Source organism: Pan troglodytes, chromosome 7 (assembly GCF_028858775.2).
Source record: "Pan troglodytes isolate AG18354 chromosome 7, NHGRI_mPanTro3-v2.0_pri, whole genome shotgun sequence".
Taxonomy (NCBI): domain Eukaryota; kingdom Metazoa; phylum Chordata; class Mammalia; order Primates; family Hominidae; genus Pan; species Pan troglodytes.
In genome coordinates this window covers 30,797,665-30,817,045 of record NC_072405.2, presented here as the reverse complement: position 1 = coordinate 30,817,045, position 19,381 = coordinate 30,797,665, and the positions used below count along the sequence as shown (strand labels likewise).

Below are 19,381 nucleotides of genomic sequence, written 5' to 3'. Positions count from 1 at the left end.
AAATATTCCAAGAAAAAATTATATTAAATCAATATACAAATTTAGAATGCACTTCTCTTTTCTATACCTACCTTTCCCAACCAAGAACACAATATATCTTTTGATTTATCTGGGTATACATTTGTGCCTTCTAACTCACCTTTTTGAGGTAATGAGATATATAAAGGCACAATCCACCCATAGTACAGTGTCATTTGGTGATGTGCTTCTTGGCCTCTAATTTCAAGTTTTATTTCCTTATTTTATACATCAGGATGCAACTGTACAATTGTCTTGTATAATTCAATTACAAGGTCATGATTATCAAGAGATCTGTTCAACCACTCAATTACTTTTTACTTCTTTGTGAACAGAATTTTTACTCTGCCTCCAGAATCATTTCTATGTGTCAATACCTGTTCATCAATTGGTCATCTAATAACATTTATATCACCTGCTCATCTGATAACATTTTTCTCTTTGGCAGCTTCTGTGCTTTTAATACAGTATATCTTTGCTGAAAATGTTCCCTTTAATCTTTTCTTTTCTCACAAAATCAATTAAAGAAACTAAAATTTAGCTTCTCTCACAGAGGAAGAGGAAGCACTTTGTTTTTATTTTTTTTCTCTTTAGACAGAGTCTCACTCAGTCACCTAGGCCAGAATGCAGTGGCATAATCTAGGCTCACTGCAACCTCTGCCACCAGGGTTCACACGATTCTCCTGCCTCAGCCTCCTGAGTGGCTGGGACTACAAGCACACGCCACCATGCCTGGTTAATTTGTTGTATTTTTAGTAGAGACAGGGTTTTACCATGTCATCCAGGCTGGTCTCGAACTCCTGACCTCTCAGGTGACCCACCCTCCTTGGCCTCCCAAAGTGCTAGGATTACCGGTGTGAGCCAGGGCGCCCAGCCAGCACTTTGTAATAGGTACAAATGAAGAGGGAACACCAAAAGGCTCAAAGAAAAATAAAACTTTACTATTTTGTTTTATCAGCGGCAGAAGTCTTAAAAATGTTCTACTCTTTGATCGGTTACTTCATGTGTGAGAATCTGATCTAAGTATCTGAAATGCCATCACAGATATATTCAAAAAGATGTTAACTTTAGCAATGTGCAGAGTGGAAATAATTGGAAGACAACCTTGTACCATTTAAATACAAGTGATATCAAATCCAATTTGCTGTTGTGTAAGATATTTAAATACCTCATAAAACACAAAGTCTGGGCTGGGCGCAGTGGCTCATGCCTGTAATCCCAGCACTTTGGGTGGCTGAGGCAGGCAGATCTCCTGAGGTCAGGAGTTTGAGACTAGCCTGGCCAACATGGTGAAACCCCATCTCTACTAAAAATACAAAAATTAGCCGGGCGTGGTGGTGGGTGCCTGTAATCCCAGCTACTCGGGAGGGTGAGGCAGGAGGATCACCTGAACCTGGGAGGTGGAGGCTGCAGTGAGCCGAGATGGTGCCACTGTACTCCAGCCTGGGCAACAGAGTGAGACTCTGTCTCAAAAAAAAAAACAAAACAAAAAACACATCAAGTCTGGAGATGAGATGTCTAGGTTTGGTGTACTAGTTCAACATCTTCACCAAGAAACCAAGCCCTCTGTACCTCTGTGATCAGCGATTCACAGGTCTGCTTTTCCTCCTTAGTCATGTCACCTCCTCATAGTCACGGCATGGCTGCTACAGTACACACATCCACATATGAAGTGAAATGGTAGAATGGGGGTCCAAAAGCTTCAACCTTGCAATAGTCTTTTCATCAAGAAAGAGTGTTTCCAAAAGCAAACAAACAAACAAAAACCCAGCAGAGTTCCCTTTATATATTACTGGTTAAAAGAAAATCCAGTGTTTACCCCTAGACCAATCATTAGTGACAGGAAATTGATTGTCTTGAGTAGTTCAGACCACCCAGAATTCATTCCCTGGGGCTGGGATAAGGGCCTTCCTTCCCTGAGATCAAAGCTTCTCCCTGCAACCCCAATCCCATCTATCTGAATAAAATAGAGATATTGTTTGTAAGGAAGACAGAGGGAAAATGTACGCAATAGCATGACCTGCTATAAACCTATTTTTCCAACAGTAGAAGAATGGTGAAATAAATTAAGGTATTTATATCATTAACTACTGTGAAAGTTGATCATATGAACTGGGTTATTCCTGTCATACCCATCTAAAACAGAGTCAAGAGGGCGTGGGGGAAGCACTCAGCACATATAACATTGACCCAAAAATGTAATTCTCTGCAAGCATGTCTGCCGAAACTGCCTGCTATTACTGGAAACCAGTTTTATCTAATGGCTACTGAAATGATCTGCTGAAATTCTAAGGCTAATTTTACCCACTGCCATCACTCACCAATCAAAACTGGCAAGCTCTCCAGAACCTTACTAGTGCCAATGAACTTTCTCAAAGAGCAACACGTAACATTTCTCTTTTTCATAAAACCTCTAACCTTCTCTTTGTTCTTCGGACATACCATTCTGTCTGCGTGCATGCTCTAAATTGCAATTCTTTCTTCACAAATAAAACATCTTAATTTCAGAGATTCATTTCTGTGTTTCATTTGACTTTGATATACTTGGTCAAGTATGAGTCTAAGGCTGACTCATCTCAGAGAAGATCAGCAGCCATTGGAACTATAGTACGAGGTAGCCACACTGGGGACCTCTGAAAGTCACCCCCTCCCCTAACAGCTTCTGCAAGTTGCCTCTTTTTCCCTTAGTGAGTCATTCTTGGACTGAACTCCCGATTTTGGTTGAGTTCTGTTTTATTTGGGATTTGGATGGGACGGTGTCTTTCCCCTTCCCGTCTGATCTGGCTGAGGGATCTCCTATTAAGGAAGACTCTTTTCCTCCTTGTAGACCCTGGCTGTGGGGTCTCAGGGAAGGGATTTTTCCCTTTGGGTTGAGGCCTTGGGATCTCTCTTTTTTCTTTCAGTTGGAGAAGGCTTCTTATCGTCCTTCTTGGTAAGTGGGTACTTTATTTTCCCATCTGTGCTTGCGTTTATTTGGCCTTTGCAAATTCAGTGCTTATATTTAATTGGTTTTTGTGTATTTGGGATTAAACCAGAGCACTCACAATAAAATGGGCTCTGAAAATTCAAAGGCATGCCAAGATATTTTCTGGGATTCCAGCCGGTAACATGTTCAAACATTGTAAGGATCATTCAAAAAGTCTGTTGTTCTTTAAACTAAAAGACCACAGTTAGAAAATAATATACTCCAAATAAGATATGCGTATCTCATTGATATTTTGAGGCTAAAAAAAAGGATTTAGGACTCAAAGAATGACTCACTACAAAACACTGCCTCAAAGCTAGCTGAAACACTTTCCTCTCTAGAGCCTTCCCCTCCCGCTCTGCCTCCTCTTATCTTTTTCTAAACTAAACTCTTTTTTCAAAACTCTTCAGCTATTGTGGCATACTGACCATTTAAGTAAAACACTTAAAACCAGCAGATATTAAAGAAAATCATTTTGACCTTCATGCTCTTTCCTTTGCAAAAATGAAATTCCCATGTAAAGATAGCCTGCCCATAGTAAAAGGAATGGCAACACTTTTATCTTCAAGGATAAAGAATTGAGACCAATAAAATACTGAACAGACCTTGTTAGAAGATAATTCAGTCATATTTCCACAATTAACTATTCTGTGTCGAATCCAGTTTATTGGTAACTGACTCAAACTACTTTACTCAAAATTTAGTTCACAACCCTCATAATATTGCCTGTTTTAAAAAAGAACATTAAGTTTGACCTTATTCCATTTTGTCAGAAAGATAATCTGAATCCTACTGTTTTTTATAAATTGGTGAGTGTTTTACTATCTCATGACCAAAACTCTAAAACAAAAGCCATAAGAATTTATTTATAAGTATGTATATCTGTGTAGATATGCTTATATTATATATATACACTATGTTGTATGCTGTGTCTACATAATAAAATCTCATATAGTCAGCCAGAAATCCCTAAAAAAATTTATTCTGATTAGTTTAAGTAAACGAGTTCTCATATAAAATATGTAGTAATTAACCCAGATGTTTTTTCAGTTCTTGTGACTTAAGTAAATTCTTTGATAAATTAATTGTTTTTAAAATTGTTGATACAAGCTGGCTGTGGTAGCACATGCCTGTAATCCTAGCACTTTGGGAGGCTGAGGTTGGAGGGTATCCTGAGGCCAGAAGTTCAAGGCCAGCCTGAACAACACAGTGAGACCCAACTCTAAAAAAATTTTTTAAAAAAATTAGCCAAGCGTGGTAGCACACACCTGTAGTCCTAGCTAATTGAGGTGGCTGAGGCAGGAGGACTGCTTGAGCCCAGGAGTTCAGGGTTATAGTGAGCTATGATTGCACCACTGCACTCCAGTCTGGGTGACACAGCAAGACTCTGTCTCTTAAAAATTTTTTTTTTAATTATAAGATAGGCATTAAAATGTGTTCTTCATTGAGAAATAGAATAATTTTGTATGACAAAGAATCTTATGCGGCAAATTTTCATCCTAAAATAAAATGGTTATTTAAGAAAGGAAATACAGGACAAAGCAGAAAGTCCAAGCATGTCATTAATAGTCTGAGTGAAATTGTAATAGGGTTTGTGAAAACGGAATTTATAAATGGAATTTTGTATGTGATCAAGCTGGCTATAATTAAAATAAAATGACATATGGGGCTGGGCGCAGTGGCTCACACCTATAATCCCAGCACTTTGGGAGGCCCAGGCAGGCAGATCACAAGGTCAGGAGATCGTGACCATCCTGGCTAACACTGCGAAACACAGTCTCTACTAAAAATACAAAAAATTACCCAGGCGTGGTGGCACATGCCTGTAGTCCCAGCTACTCAGGAGGCTGAGGCAGGAGAATGGCGTGAACCCTGGAGGCGGAGCCTGCAGTGAGTCGAGATTGTGCCACTGCACTCCAGCCTGGGCAACACAGCAAGACTCCGTCTCAAAAAAAATAAATAAATAAAAATTGAAAAATAAAAAAATAAAATGACATGTGGTCTTCCCAAAGATTGAGCTTTGATAGTAAAAAGACACTAATACAAAACTATAAAATTTGGTCTCCTATGGTAGAACAGGGCTTTTCTTAAAGTATTGACTTTCTCTTAGTAAAACTGCAAGAGGTTTTGATACTTAATTCTGAAATCTGTTTCTTTTTGCAACTTCTCAAATGTATACCTCAGAACTTCAAATTCTGCTGTCCTTCACTGTACATGATTGCAAGTCATATATTATTGCCTTCTGTTCTTTCTCCACTTGAAAAAGTGTATCTTTTTGCTTGGCTAGAAGGTGACTCTCTCCAACTTTTTCATCTGCTCCTATAACTTTTTTTCTCCTATTCTAACTCTACTGTTATGATCTGACACTAAGAGGTTTATCTTAAAAGCCTAAAAAAGCTATGTTTTCCTCTAATGTATCTTGGCTTTTCTTGATGTAGCTGAATTGCAACATTCATAATCTTGGGCACATTCTTCCTCTGTCTGATTAATTCAAGTACTCTTTACATCAGGTTTGATTTCCAGGTTATGTAAGTGAACATCACATAAGAAGAAACAATCATACTACAGAAGGTTTTTCTTCACCTTTTTGGTAGCTTGTTTAAAAAACAAAACTTTTATATGCTTCATTCAGGACATAGGCATGGGCAAAGACTTCAAGATTAAAACATCAAAAGCAATGGCAACAAAAGCCAATATTGACAAATGGAATCTAATTAAGCTAAAGAGCTTCTGCACTGCAAAAGAAACTATCATCAGAGTGAACAGGTAACCTACAGAATGGGAGAAAATTTTTGCAATCTATCCATCTGACAAAGGGCTAATATCCAGAATCTATAATGAACTTAAACAAATTTACAAGAAAAAAACAAACAACCCCATCAAAAAGTGGGCAAAGGATATGAACAGACACTTCTCAAAAGAAGACATTTATGCGGCCAACAAATATATGAAAAAAAGCTCATCATCACTGGTCATTAGAGAAATGCAAATCAAAACCACAATGAGATACCCTCTCATGCCAGTTAGAATGGTGATCACTAAAAAGTCAAGAAACAACAGATGCTGGAGAGGATGTGGAGAAATAGGAATGCTTTTACACTGTTGGTGGGAGTGTAAATTAGTTCAACCACTGTAGAAGACAGTGGGGTGATTCCTCACGGATTAGAACCATAAATACCATCTGACCCAGCAATCCCATTATCGGGTATATACCCAAAGGATTATAAATCATTCTACTATAAAGACACATGCACACGTATGTCTACTGCAGCACTATTCACAATAGTAAAGACTTGGAACCAACCCAAATGTCCATCAGTGATAAACTGGAAAGAGAAAATGTGGCACATATACACCATGGAATACTATGGAGCCAAAAAAAGGATGAGTTCATGTCTTTGCAGGGACATGGATGAAGCTGGAAACCATCACTCTCAACAAACTAACACAGGAACAGAAAACCAAACACCACATGTTCTCACTCATAAGTGGGAGTTGAACAATAAGAACACAGGGAGGGGAACATCATACACCAGGGCCTATTGGCAGGTGGGGGGCTAGGGGAGGGATAGCATTAGGAGAAGTACCTAATGTAGATGACAGGTTGATGGATGCAGCAAACCACCATGGCACGTGTATACCTATGTAACAAACCTGCATGTTCTGTACATGTATACCAGAATTTAAAACATTAAAAAAAAAAAAGGACATAAAACTTTCACATTTCATCAAGATAATTTCTGTGTTGCCCTTATTAGGTATCTTATTACTTAGGAAAACTAAACTTTAAGGAAACTAACGTTTTTACATCCATGTAACTTTCTGTATTACTTTGGAAATCTTTTATCACTGGCTGAATGAATATTATTATTATTATTTATTATTATCATTATTATTATTTATTTTTCTTGAGACAGAGTTTCGCTCTTGTTGCCCAGGCTGCAGTGCAGTGGCGCGATCTTGGCTCACTACAACCTCTGCCTCCCAGGTTCAAGTGATTCTCCTGCCTCAGCCTCCCAAGTAGCTGGAATTACAGGCACCCACCACCACGCCCGGCTAACTTTTTGTATTTTTAGTACAGACGGGGTTTCACCATCTTGGCCAAGCTGGACTCAAACACCTGACCTCAGGTGATCCACCTGCCTCGGCCTCCCCAAGTGTGGGATTACAGGCATGAGCCACTGCACACAGCCAAATGACCATTATTTTATAGTGACCTGTGTGACTCTGTTTTGATCAGATGTTCTGAGCCTTTTGACATCTTTGACAAACGTCCCCAAAATCAAATCCTCAATTAAGTCTTTTTTTGTTTTTTATTTTTATAGAAACAAGGTCTTGCTCAGGCTGGTCTTGAACTCCTGGACACATGTTAGCCTCCCATCTAGGCCTCCCAAAGCAGTGGGATTACAGGCTTAAGCCACTGTGACCAGCCTCAATTAAGTACTTTTGACCTAAAATTAACTTTGGGGCTGGCTGCAGTGGCTCACACCTGTAATCCTGGCACTTTGGGAGGCTGAGGCAGGTGGATCACCTGAGATCAGGAGTTGGAGACCAGCCTGGCCAATATGGTGAAACTCCATCTCTATTAAAAACACAAATATTAGCTGAGCATGGTGGTGGGGGGCTGTAATCTCAGCTACTTGGGAGGCTGAGGCAGGAGAATCACTTGAACCTGGGAGGCGGAGGATGCAGTGAGCTGAGATTGCACCACTGTACTCCAGCCTGGGTGACAGAGCGAGACTCCGTCTCAAAAAAATAAAATTAAATTAAATTAACTTTGGGATTTTCCAGTTCAGCCCCTGGAAAGCCTCAAAAGATCTATATCCCTCATCTTACAGAGATATGAAATGATCAGGCTCATTTAGTAAATTATATAAGAAACTGTTAAATGGTAAGTGATAATAGATCTTATTTTAGTTGCATTTATGGGTATGTTGTTAATATAAATGTTTCAAAAATTGTATAACTCATAAAAATTGCATAACTCATAACTCAGTCTTAATTCTGATTATTGTATCCTAAAATGCTATCTATAATAGAAATAACAAAATTCCTTATCAATCGTAAACTTTCATCAGATTTTTAACCATGGCTGTTCTAAGCTTTTGTCATCCAGTTACTGTTTTGTCTCTAAAAACATGCACAATCAGATTCATGGAAAAGACTTCAACAAGTACTCTTAAATACAGGTTACTGATAACATTAAGTGCAATAGGCTAAATAAAAATTTCCACAACTCTAATAAAGAAACTGACGGACTCATGAAACTATTAACGGAGATCAAGCAGAATATAAATTGATTACATGAGATTAAGTAAAACTTGTCAGCCCTCCAGAACCTTATAGTGTCAATGAACTTTCTCAAACAGCAATACATAACATTTTTCTTTCTCATAAAACCTAACCTTCTCTTTTCTTCAGACATACCAAAGACTGCTCAGTCTGTGTGTATGCCCCAAATTGCATTTTTTTCTTTTCTTTTCTTTTCTTTTTTTTTTTTTTTGAGACAGAGTCTTGCTCAGTCACCCAGGCTGGAGTGCAGTGGGGCGATCTGGGCTCACTGCAACCTCCACCTCCCAGGCTCAAGCCATTCTCCCACCTCAGCCTCCCAAGTAGCTGAGATTACAGGCGCCCACCACCACACCTGGCTAATTTTTGTATTTTTAGTAGAGACGAGGTTTCACCATGTTCGCCAGGCTGGTCTTTTTTCTTCCCAGATAAAATGTTTTAATTTCAGAGATTTGTCTCTATTTTATTTGACTTTGACACTACACTTCTGGAGAAAACAATACAGAAAAATGCTTTCCATACAATCTTGAGTGGAAAAAGAAGACCAGAAAAGGAGCATACAAAATGCTCTCAATTTTCTTAAAAACAAAATATATACAAATGTAAAAGAAGAAAAAAGGCTGCAAGAAAGTATAATAAAACATTAACAGTGATTATCTCTGATTTGTAGAAAGTTTTTGTTTTCTAGATTCTGCATTTCCCAACTTTTCTATTAAAAATAAATTATTTATAACAAAAAATTGTAATAAGAATTCCATGACCTTATTTTCATCTATTAAACAAAAACATCACACTCATGGCTATCAAGAATATTTATTAAAAAATTATTTTTCAAGTATATACTTGCAACATGTTAGAGTAAGCTATAGCCTATAGAGGTTTATAATCTTAGTGGTTTATAAATAAGTGACTTCCAATGAATACTCGATAGATCTCATACTTTGGTTTTAACACTGGTATAAAATGTCATTGTCACCTTAAAGTTTTGATTCATTTATCTCTGAAGTTATTGCAGAAAAAACCCTTTAAGTTAGCAAACATCTAATTAACAGGATAAAGCTAAATACAAACTATGATTTATTAACATTCATTCATTCAACAAATATTAACTATGTGCCTACTATGTGTTAGGCACTGTGCTAAGTCCTAATATGAAAAACGCTGTTAATTCAAGAAGCACATTTTATATTATAATGAAAGTCTATTCGTAAGTGCATCTTTTCTATTAGACTGGAAGCTCCTACAGAGCATAAATTTTATTCTTTATTTTATTCTCATAGCCTGCCCATAAAGTTGGCATTCAAGAAACTTTATTGATGAGTGAGGAAAAAAATGCATAACACAAAATATTCTGAACATGATGTCTGTGCACAAAATCATTGTTGATATTTTCTATGTGCTTTATTGAATGTATTAATGAATTAAAACTATTTTAAAGCTATTTTAAGTTATACGAGTTAATCAGAAGATAATTTGGCATAATAATTTATCACTAAAAAGTTGTTTTAGGCTGGGTGCGGTGGCTCATGCCTGTAATCCCAACACTTTGGAAGGCCAAGGTGGGTGGATAACGAGTTCAGGAGTTCAAGACCAGCCTGGCCAAGATGGTGAAACCCCATCTCTACTAAAAATACAGAAATTAGCCGGGTGTGGTGGCAAGCACCTGTAATCCCAGCTACTCAGGAGGCAGAGGCAGAGAACTGCTTAAAACCCAGGAGGCATAGGTTGCACTGAGCCAAGATCGTGCCACTGCACTCCAGCCAGGGCAACAGAGCAAGACTCCATCTCAAAAAAAAAAAATTGTTTTATTGCCAGGCGCAGTGGCTCACACCTGTAATCCTAGCACTTTGGGAGGCCAAGGTGGGTGGACCACGAGGTCAGCAGTTCAAGACCAGCCTGTCCAAGATGGTGAAACCCCGTCCCTACTAAAAAATACAAAAAATTAGCCAGACGTGGTGGCAGGCACCTGTAATCCCAACTACTTGGGAGGCTGAGGCAGAAGAATCATTTGAACCTGGGAGGCGGACGTTGCGGTGAGCCGAGATCGTGCCATTGCACTCTAGCCTGGGCAACAAAAGCGAAACCCTGTCTCAAAAAATAAATAAATAAATAAATTTTTTAAAAGTTGTTTTATTAAATACAATGACTAGCCAGGCACAGTGGTGTGCATCTATAGTTCCAGATACTCAGGAAGCTGAGGCAGAAGGATGGCTTGAATCCAGGAGTTGGAGGCTGAGGTACGAAATGATCGCACCTGTGTATAGCCACTGCACTCCAGCCTAGGCAACATGGCAAGACCCCATCTCTAAATAAATAAAATAAAATAAAATGGCTAATTAGAAATTCAGTAATTTTTGTATTCTTCTAATCTTTACCGTCTGAAACCTTCTCATGCTAGCAAAAACACAAAGAAATAAACTGAACTCAATGTGTCTTTCTAACATCCATACTTTCTTTCTTTTTTTGAGACAGAGTCTTGCTCTGTCACCCAGGCTGGAGTGTAGCGGCACAATAGCCCACTGCAACCTCTGCCTCCTAGGTTCAAGCGATTATCCTGCCTCAGCCTCTCAAGTAGCTGGGATTACAGGCGCCCACCACCATGCCTGGCAAACTTTCGTATTTTTAGTAGAGATGGGGTTTCACCATGTTGGCCAGGCTGGTCTCGAACTCCTGACCTCAGGTGATCCACCCACCTCGGCCTCCCAAAGTGCTGGGATTACAGGCATGAGCCATTGCGCGCAGCCCCACATCCATACATTTGACTTATGTCTACTGAAACATGCATGATATGAGTGGCAACAGGGAAGCTCCTCAATGATACAGTCTGCAAGGATAATCTCCACCTATTCCCAGTACCTATTTAGAGACCTTGGACATTTACAGAGCAGAAGGAAAAATGGGCTTTACTATTTTGTCAGTTTATACCTTTAACTTTTGTCCTCACATTTGACACTAAATGAATTTTGTGCACTGGCAACTAACATTGAACTTTGTTTTTTTTTTTTTTTGAGACAGAGTCTTGCTCTGTCGCCCAGGCTGGAGTGCAGAGGCGTGATCTCAGCTCACTGCAAGCTCCGTCTCCCAGGTTCACACCATTCTCCTGCCTCAGCCTCCCAAGTAGCTGGGACTACAGGTGCCTGCCAACACACCCGGCTAATTTTTTGTATTTTTAGTAGAGACGGCGTTTCACCATGTTACCAAGGATGGTCTTGATCTCCTGACTTCGTAATCTGCCTGCCTCGGCCTCCCAAAGTGCTGGGATTACAGGCGTGAGCCACCATGCCTGGCCAACATTGAACTTTTCTGATTCATGAATTTAGATTGCCTATCTAACAGAAAACTAAAAATCCATTTTTTTGCTTATTTTTTCTACAGCAATAGAGCAACTGCTGCTCCTTTGCTTGGGCATCAGGTGAGAGAGCTGACTTGCATTTAGGAGTGAGGCTGCAAGACAATAAACCTTTAACCACCAGAAACACACTTAGTACAGTGAGATTCTCACACAATAAGGGCAGGCAGGACTATAGACAGCAAGACAGAAAGCAGACTCAATTTCTCAGCTCATGCTTATTCTTGGTCACATTACAAATCCTATTACCCACACTATTTCAAAAGTTTTTTTCTCTTTTATTTGCCAGCATGTAGAGTTGAATCAATGAACATTAACTATGAATGTGCTGTGGTTCCACTGTACTCAAGTCGTTGCATAAAGTTCTAAAGTAGTTTTATCTTTTACACATTAAAGCTTCTATTTAATTCTAAACATGTTCCTATCTTTCCATTTTCAAAATATATAAAAGGAAAGTATAAGTTTTAATTAACTACAACTCATTTTTCCCCTTCAGTGAACATTTATTAAGTGCTTACTATGTGTACCAGTACCAGACATTATTCCTACAAAAAGCTTAGTGCTTATTTAGCACTGGCAGTTAATCTAAGTGTTAATTGTAGCTCAGCAGCTTATGGTCTTATAATTAAGGTCAGCTAATCTAAACCCCATTTAGGGTGAATAGCAATTTATGTCATTTTTATACAATCCTTTATACTATCTTCAAGAGGAAAAGTTGGTGAACATTTAACTATTTGTAAAATTGGGTTAATATTAATATATAGCCTATTTGTCAGATTTTCTACTGGTTTTAAAAAAGGAATAACTGTTCTATCAATTAAAACATTTCTACTACTTTAATTTTGAAAGTAACAAAGTTTATAAATTCTGCCAGAGTTCTCATTTTAATTTCTTCTACTGAAGAATGGAAATCATCTTTTTTAAAAGACAATATAATAGTCCCAACATATCCAGTTTAATTTTTACCTCTATACTGAAATAGCCTCTGTCCACATAGTCACCCAGAAAGAGGTAGCGTGTGTTACTAGGTGATCCTCCAACTTCAAATAACTTCATTAGGTCAAAGAATTGTCCATGAATATCACCACATACTAGGAAAAAAAGCATAAAGTGATGTGAGAAATTATACCTTAGAAGACAAAGGGCATTACACCAAAAGGGATCACAGTTTAACTTCTAACTTAAATCACTCCAGCTTTTGACAGGACTGTTGTAAAACTGTAGTCAATCTACTCATACTAAATAGTTCTACTGGAAATATGAGACACTTAAAATTGTATTTCTTCAGTTAACAACAAATATCCTAACCAATCCTGACTGTCTCATAATTTCTAGAAAAATTACCACACCACTTTTTAGCTGGTTATTTGTAATTATTTCTCAAAACTGCTCATGCAAATCTATACTGTAAAAAAGTATCATGCAAAGACTTTTTATACCTGTGATTGGAGCATCTACTTCTATCATAGTCTTCTCTTGCCTCAGGATGGCAGCCCCATCATTGATTATCTTTAAGGCTACTTCCTCTTCCAGTCGTCCTTCCTTTACCAAATGGTTTTTTAAAACATCAACTTTAGGTTTCCCATTCTCAAATACTTCCTTGAAAGTAAGCCGTTGGGTTGGAGGAAAGGGGACAGCTACAAAAAAAAATAATAATAATTTAAAATATTTAAATGTATAGAGAACAAACAGAACACAATTCTTTTACATGACAAATTAAACCTAATAAATCACCATGATTTCACATCCACAGCACCAGTACGTGGGGAAAAAATTCTAAGATACTATGTATCATAAATGATCAATTCTAAGTATAAAAAGGTGACAATCATTTTAAATATTTGTGTGTGCATAAATTATAATGGTTTTTGTTGTTTGTTTTTTTGAGATGGAGGCTTGCTCTGTCAACCCAGGCTGGAATGCAGTGACACGATCTCAGCTCACTGCAACCTCCGCCTCCTGGGTTCAAGCGATTCTTCTGTCTCAGCCTCCTGAGTAGCTGGGATTACAGAAGCATGCCACCACACCTGGCTAATTTTTGCATTTTTAGTAGACACAGGGTTTCACCATGTTGGCCAGGCTGCTCTCGAACTCCTGACCTCAGGTGATCCACCTGCCTCGGCCTCCCAAAGTGCTGGGATTACAGGAGTGAGCCACTGCGCCCAGCCCTATGTTTTACACATAAACATGAAAGACTTGAAGCTGATTCAGGGAACAAGTTATAAATGAGACAAGACACTAGATGACATGAGTATCTTTGTTTTTCTATCTATAGAACAGGTGTTAAAAATGAAACTATGGTTAAAGAAAATGAAAGAAAAGTAGTCACAATACTAAAATGGCATTTATTTCTCCTATAGAACTGTCCTAATGACACCTATGTTTTAGAAGTCTCGGCCGGGCACCATGGCTCATGCCTGTAATCCCAGCACTTTGGGAGGCTGAGGCAGGCAGATCACTTGAGGTCAGGAGTTCAAGACCAGCCTGGGCAACATGGCAAAACTCCACCTCTACTAAAAATACAAAAATTAGCCAGGTGTAGTGACAAGTGCCCATAATCCCAGCTACTCGGGAAGCTGAGGCAGAAGAATCGCTTGAACGTGGGAGGCAGAGGTTGCAGTGAGCTGAGATCGCGCCACTGAACTCCAGCCTGGGCAACAGAGCAAGACACTGTCTCAAAATAAAACAAAACAAAACAGAATAAAACAAAAGGCAGTAGCTTAATGTACTTTGTTACTGATAATAACAAGAACACTACTACCAAGATGGAGCTATGTCTGAGAATAATTTGCTGTAGTAACAGAGCATAAAAGAATGGATAAGGGGCCGGGTGTGGTGTGGCTCACGCTTGTAATCCCAGCACCTTGGGAGGCCAAGGCAGGTGGATCACCTGAGGTCGGGAGTTCAAAACCAGCCTGGCCAACATGGTGAAACCCTGTCTTTACTAAAAATACAAAAATTAGCCAGGTGTGATGGCACACACCTGTAATCCCAGCTACCTGGGAGGCTGAGGCAGAATAATTGCTTGAATCTGGGAGATGGAGGTTGCAGTGAGCCAAGATTGTGACACTGCACTTCAGCCTAGGCGACAGAGCAAGACTCCGTTTCAAAAAAAAAAAAAAAGGAAAAAGCAGATAAGGGAAGTCCAGTTATGTTTTCTAATCTGGAAATGCTAATAACTACTTTCAGTTTACATTAGGTACAAAGTTTATATATATAATATCATGGAGAATTAGCAAGTTCATTTAATATTTTTAAATTGGCTGTTGTCTTGTTATGTGCCTACTTTATAACACAGTCTACTTTAGATCCCCTGGGATTAAGAGCCACAAGTCTGTAAACCATAAATTTAAAAGGAGGCGTTCAATTGAATTTCTGATATATGTCCAATGGTTCCACTTCCAGCTTTATGGAACCAAGTTTAAGAACCAAATTGAAATCTATGAGTATTTTTAAAAGACTTAATCTAGCCATACCATACTGTATCATTTACAAGTAAAGAAAGTCCTATTGTAAGTTTCGTCATGCTTTCAGCTACTACTTGACTCATTTTAACTACTCAAATTTCACTGAAAAAACGATAGCAGCTACCCAACCACTAAAATAGCTAAATACAGTTGTGTGCCACAAAATGATGTTTTGGTCAACAATGGACTGTAGTTAAATGGAGCTGAAAAACTCCTGTCATCTAGTAACATTATAGCCACAATAACATCGCAGGAATTGACTAATGAGTTGGAACTGGAATAGGAATGCACAGCTGAAGAAGCAGCAAGAGAGAAGGAAGTTTGCTGGAGAAAGAAAAAGAACCCCCAACAAAACTCACAGTGAAGGGTTTGGGAGAAGCTTTTGCACACCTCAACAAACTCCTTAGGAAGTGTGAAAACATGGACCCCCAAAAACAGAAAGGTTTTCATTAATACACAGGAATGTTCAGGCTGCATTAACTGCTTACAAACAAATCTACAATGAAAAATAGAAATAAACCAAGCAAAACACCATGGGCAAATTTCTGAAAAGAGTGACATCTCCTCAAGAAGAGCCTCAGGCAGGTCCTTCAGGAGGACTTCCAGAAGAAGGTATTGTTATCCTAGGAGATAACAGCTCCATGCCTGTTACTGCTCCTGAAGGTGTGCCAGTGGATAAAGATGTAGGGGGGCAAGCCAGGGATATTCATGATCCTGACCCTGTGTAGACCTAGGCTCAGTGTGTGTGTGTGTGTGTGTGTGTGTGTGTGTGTGTGTTCATTTTTACCAAAATATTCTAAAAGTTAAAAAAAATTTTAAATTTTTTAAATAGAAAAAGCCTATAAAGATATAAAGAAAAATTATTTTCTATAGCTATACAATGTACTTGTCTTTTAAGCTAGGTGTTATTACAAAAAAGTCCAAAAGTTTTTAAAAACTGAAACATTTATAAAGTAAAAACTTAACAGTAAGCTGAGTTTAATATATTATTAAAGAAAAAAAATTTGTTTTTGAGCTAGGATCTCGCTTTATTGCCCAGATGGGAGTGCAATGGCACTACCATGGCTCACTGCACCTTCAACCTCCTGGCTCAAATGATCCTCTCACCTCAGCCTCCCAGTCCTCAGCTGGGACTACAGGTGTGCGCCACCATGCCTGGCTAATTTTTGTATTTTTTGTAGAGATGGGATTTTGCCATGCTCCCCAGGCTGGTCTTGAACTCCTGGACTCAAGTGATCTGCCGACCTCAGCATCCCAAAGTGCTGGGATTACAGGAGTGAGCCACCATGCCCCGCCAAGAAAAATTTGTTTTAAATTTAGTGTAGCCTAAGTGTTCAGTGTTTATAAAGTTTATAAAGTCTCCAGTAGTGTACAATAATGTCCTAGGCCCTCACATTCACTCATCATTCACCTCCGACTCACCCAGAGCAACTTCCAGTCCTGTAAGCCCCATTCATGGTTAAGTGCCCTATACAGGTGTACCAGTTTTTGCCTTTTATACTGTGTTTTTATTGTACCTTCTCTATGTTTAGATATGTTTAGATACTCAAATACTTAGCACTGTGTTATAACTGCCTACAGTATCCAGTACAGTAACCTGCTGTACAGGTTTGTGGCCTAGAAGTAATAGGCTATATCATATAGACTATGCATAGTAGTAGTTATACCATCTAGGTGTATAGCAGTTACACCATCCAGGTTTCTGTAAGTACACTCCATGGTGTTCTCACAATGACAAAGTCATCTCATGACACATTTCTCGGATGCATGACTGTATTACCTTAGAATAGGGGACCATATATACATCTATCACTCCAGCCTAGGTGACACAGACTCAGTCTCAAAAAAAAAAAAAAAAAAAAGAATGATCAAGGAGTAAGGGAATATTTGGAGCTGGATGTAGATAAAAGTTAGCATTTTAATAATTGTGCTTTGGGCCATCTGTGCAACAAGCTCTTTCTTTTAGTCTTCCAAAACCAAACCAATGTAAAGAGAAAGGTTTTAAGAAATTTGAAACCATAAAGTTAAAAAATGGGGGGTGAAATCCCCTAAATAAATTTTCATTAATAATACATATTAAACTAAACACAGGTAGCTACATGCTAAGCACTACCGCGTTAATAAAGGTAAGGGCAGACAATGTATGACTAGAGCAGCTTTCCAATTTGAGCCATTATGAATACAGTTGCTATGAATATAATTCTATGTGTGCTTTGGTGGACATAAGCACTCTTTTCTCTTAGGTATATACCCAAGAATGGGACTGAAAGTTTATGGGGTCAACATTGGTTTTACCCAACAGTTCACAAAGTGATACCATTTACCCTCACACCATCAAGGTGTAAGGGTTCCAGTTACTTCATATCCTTGTCTACACTCAATATTGCTCATCTGCTAAATTTTATTCCAGTACAGTGAACGTCTACCGGTATCTCTTTGTTTTCTACTTTGCATTTCCCTGATGAGTAGTGATGTTGAGGACCTTTCTACTTGCTTAAGGGCCATTTGAATATCTTCTTTGGGGATGTGCTTGTTCAATTCTTTTGTCCATTTAAAACATTTAGTATCTTTTCTTATTGACTGACGAAAGTTCTTGTATGTTCTGGGTACATGTCCTTTATCAGATGTAAAGCCTTTTTTGTTCTTAATCATCTTTATTTATGTAAATATATAATTCAATTAGGTTTATCATTATAACATAATTGACTATATACCAATTCTTTAAACTTTGTTTTTGAATATAGAAAATGTAGAAATTTTACTTAGGAAAATAGTGTGCTTATGATAATTTATTTAAATATTTTCTTATTGTTGGATAGCTAGACTATTTCAAAAAATTGTAAATTATACTGCAGGGCCAGGCATCGTGGCTCACACCTATAATCCCAGTGCTTTGGGAGGCTATGGCAGGAGGAACGCTTGAGCCCAGGAGTTCAAGGCTGCAGTGACCTATGACTGAGCCACTGTACTCCAGCCTGGGTGACAGAGTGAGACTCTGCCTCTAAAAAAAAGAAAACATAAATAAATGATACAGCAGAGAACATATATATGTGTGTGTGTGTGTGTGTGTGTGTGTGTGTGTATATATATCACCCATATTTATTTTATATATATCACCCATATCATATATATATACATGGATCATTTATATATCACATATATATATATGTCTTTGAGCAAATCTTTATTTCCCTATAAGTTTCTAGAAATTATATGAATTATCTACTGCCATGTAACAAATTACCCCAAAACTTAGTGGCTTAAGGCAATAATCACTTATTATCTATCACAGGTTCTGTGGACCATAAATTCAGACAGGGCACAGTGGGGCTGGCTTGTCTCTGCTCCGCAACTTCTGGGGCCTCAGCAGGATACTCGACAACCTGGGGCTGGAATTACCTGAAAGCTTTCTCACTCATACTGTGGTTAATACTGGCTGTTGGCTGCAGCTTAGCTCAGGTTTTTGAAGAGAATACCCACATGTGGCCTCTTCGTATGACTTAGTTCCAATGACAAGCATCCCAAGACAAAGAGAGAGCCAGGAAGAAGCTGTATCTTTTTTTTTTCCTCTTTTTATTTGTGCAAATTTACAGATTACATGAGGAATTATGTTACATGTATATTATGCATAGTATTAAGCCAGGGTCTTCAGGATGTTCATCACCGGGTACAATACATTTTTGTTAGGTATAGTCATCCTGCTCTGCTATCAAACATTGAATCTACTCCTATCTTAATGTATGTTTGTACCCTTTAACTCACTTCTCTTCATCCTTCCCCTTTCCCCCACTCACCCTTCCCAGTCTCTCTTATCTATTTTCCATTCTCTACCTCCATGTGTTCAAATTTTTAGCTCCCACATATAAGTGAGAATATATGATATTTGTCTTTTTGTGCCTAGCTTATTTAACTTAAGATAATGACCTCCAGTTCCATCCATGTTGCTGTAAGTGACATTATTTTGTTTTGTTTTTTTATGGTTGAACAATATTCCATTGTGTATATATACCATATTTTCTTTATCCATTCATCCACTAATAGATACTCAACGCTGATTCTGTATCTTTGCTGTTGTGAATAGTACTGCAATAAACATGTTGATTTATTTTCCTTTGGGTAGATACTCAGTAGTGCGATTGCTGGATCAGTTGTATCCTATTTATATCATGGCCTCAGAAATCCCATCACATTATTTCCACCATATTCAATTGGTTGAACAGTCACAAGCCTGCCCAGGTTCAAGAAGAGTGGAAATAGATTCCACCTACTGGTGGGGAGTGACAAAATTCTGTG

The 19,381-nt window shown here is 38.4% G+C and overlaps 1 protein-coding gene across 32 annotated transcripts in view; it reads right to left on the bottom strand.

Annotated features, from left to right (window-relative positions):
- The window catches only part of PPP3CC (protein phosphatase 3 catalytic subunit gamma), a 101,149-nt gene that overhangs the window by 53,185 nt on the left and 28,583 nt on the right, over positions 1-19,381 (bottom strand). For all 32 annotated transcript variants that reach the window (XR_010159439.1, XR_010159440.1, XR_010159441.1 and 29 more), the window contains exons 2-3: positions 13,061-13,258; positions 12,588-12,712 (exon numbers count right to left, since the gene is read on the bottom strand). Coding sequence is in view for 17 of the 32 variants with exons in the window: in XM_001155871.8 (XP_001155871.2) it covers positions 12,588-12,712; positions 13,061-13,258 (323 nt within the window). In the remaining 15 variants the exon portion in view is untranslated. The remainder of the gene's footprint in view (positions 1-12,587; positions 12,713-13,060; positions 13,259-19,381) is intronic.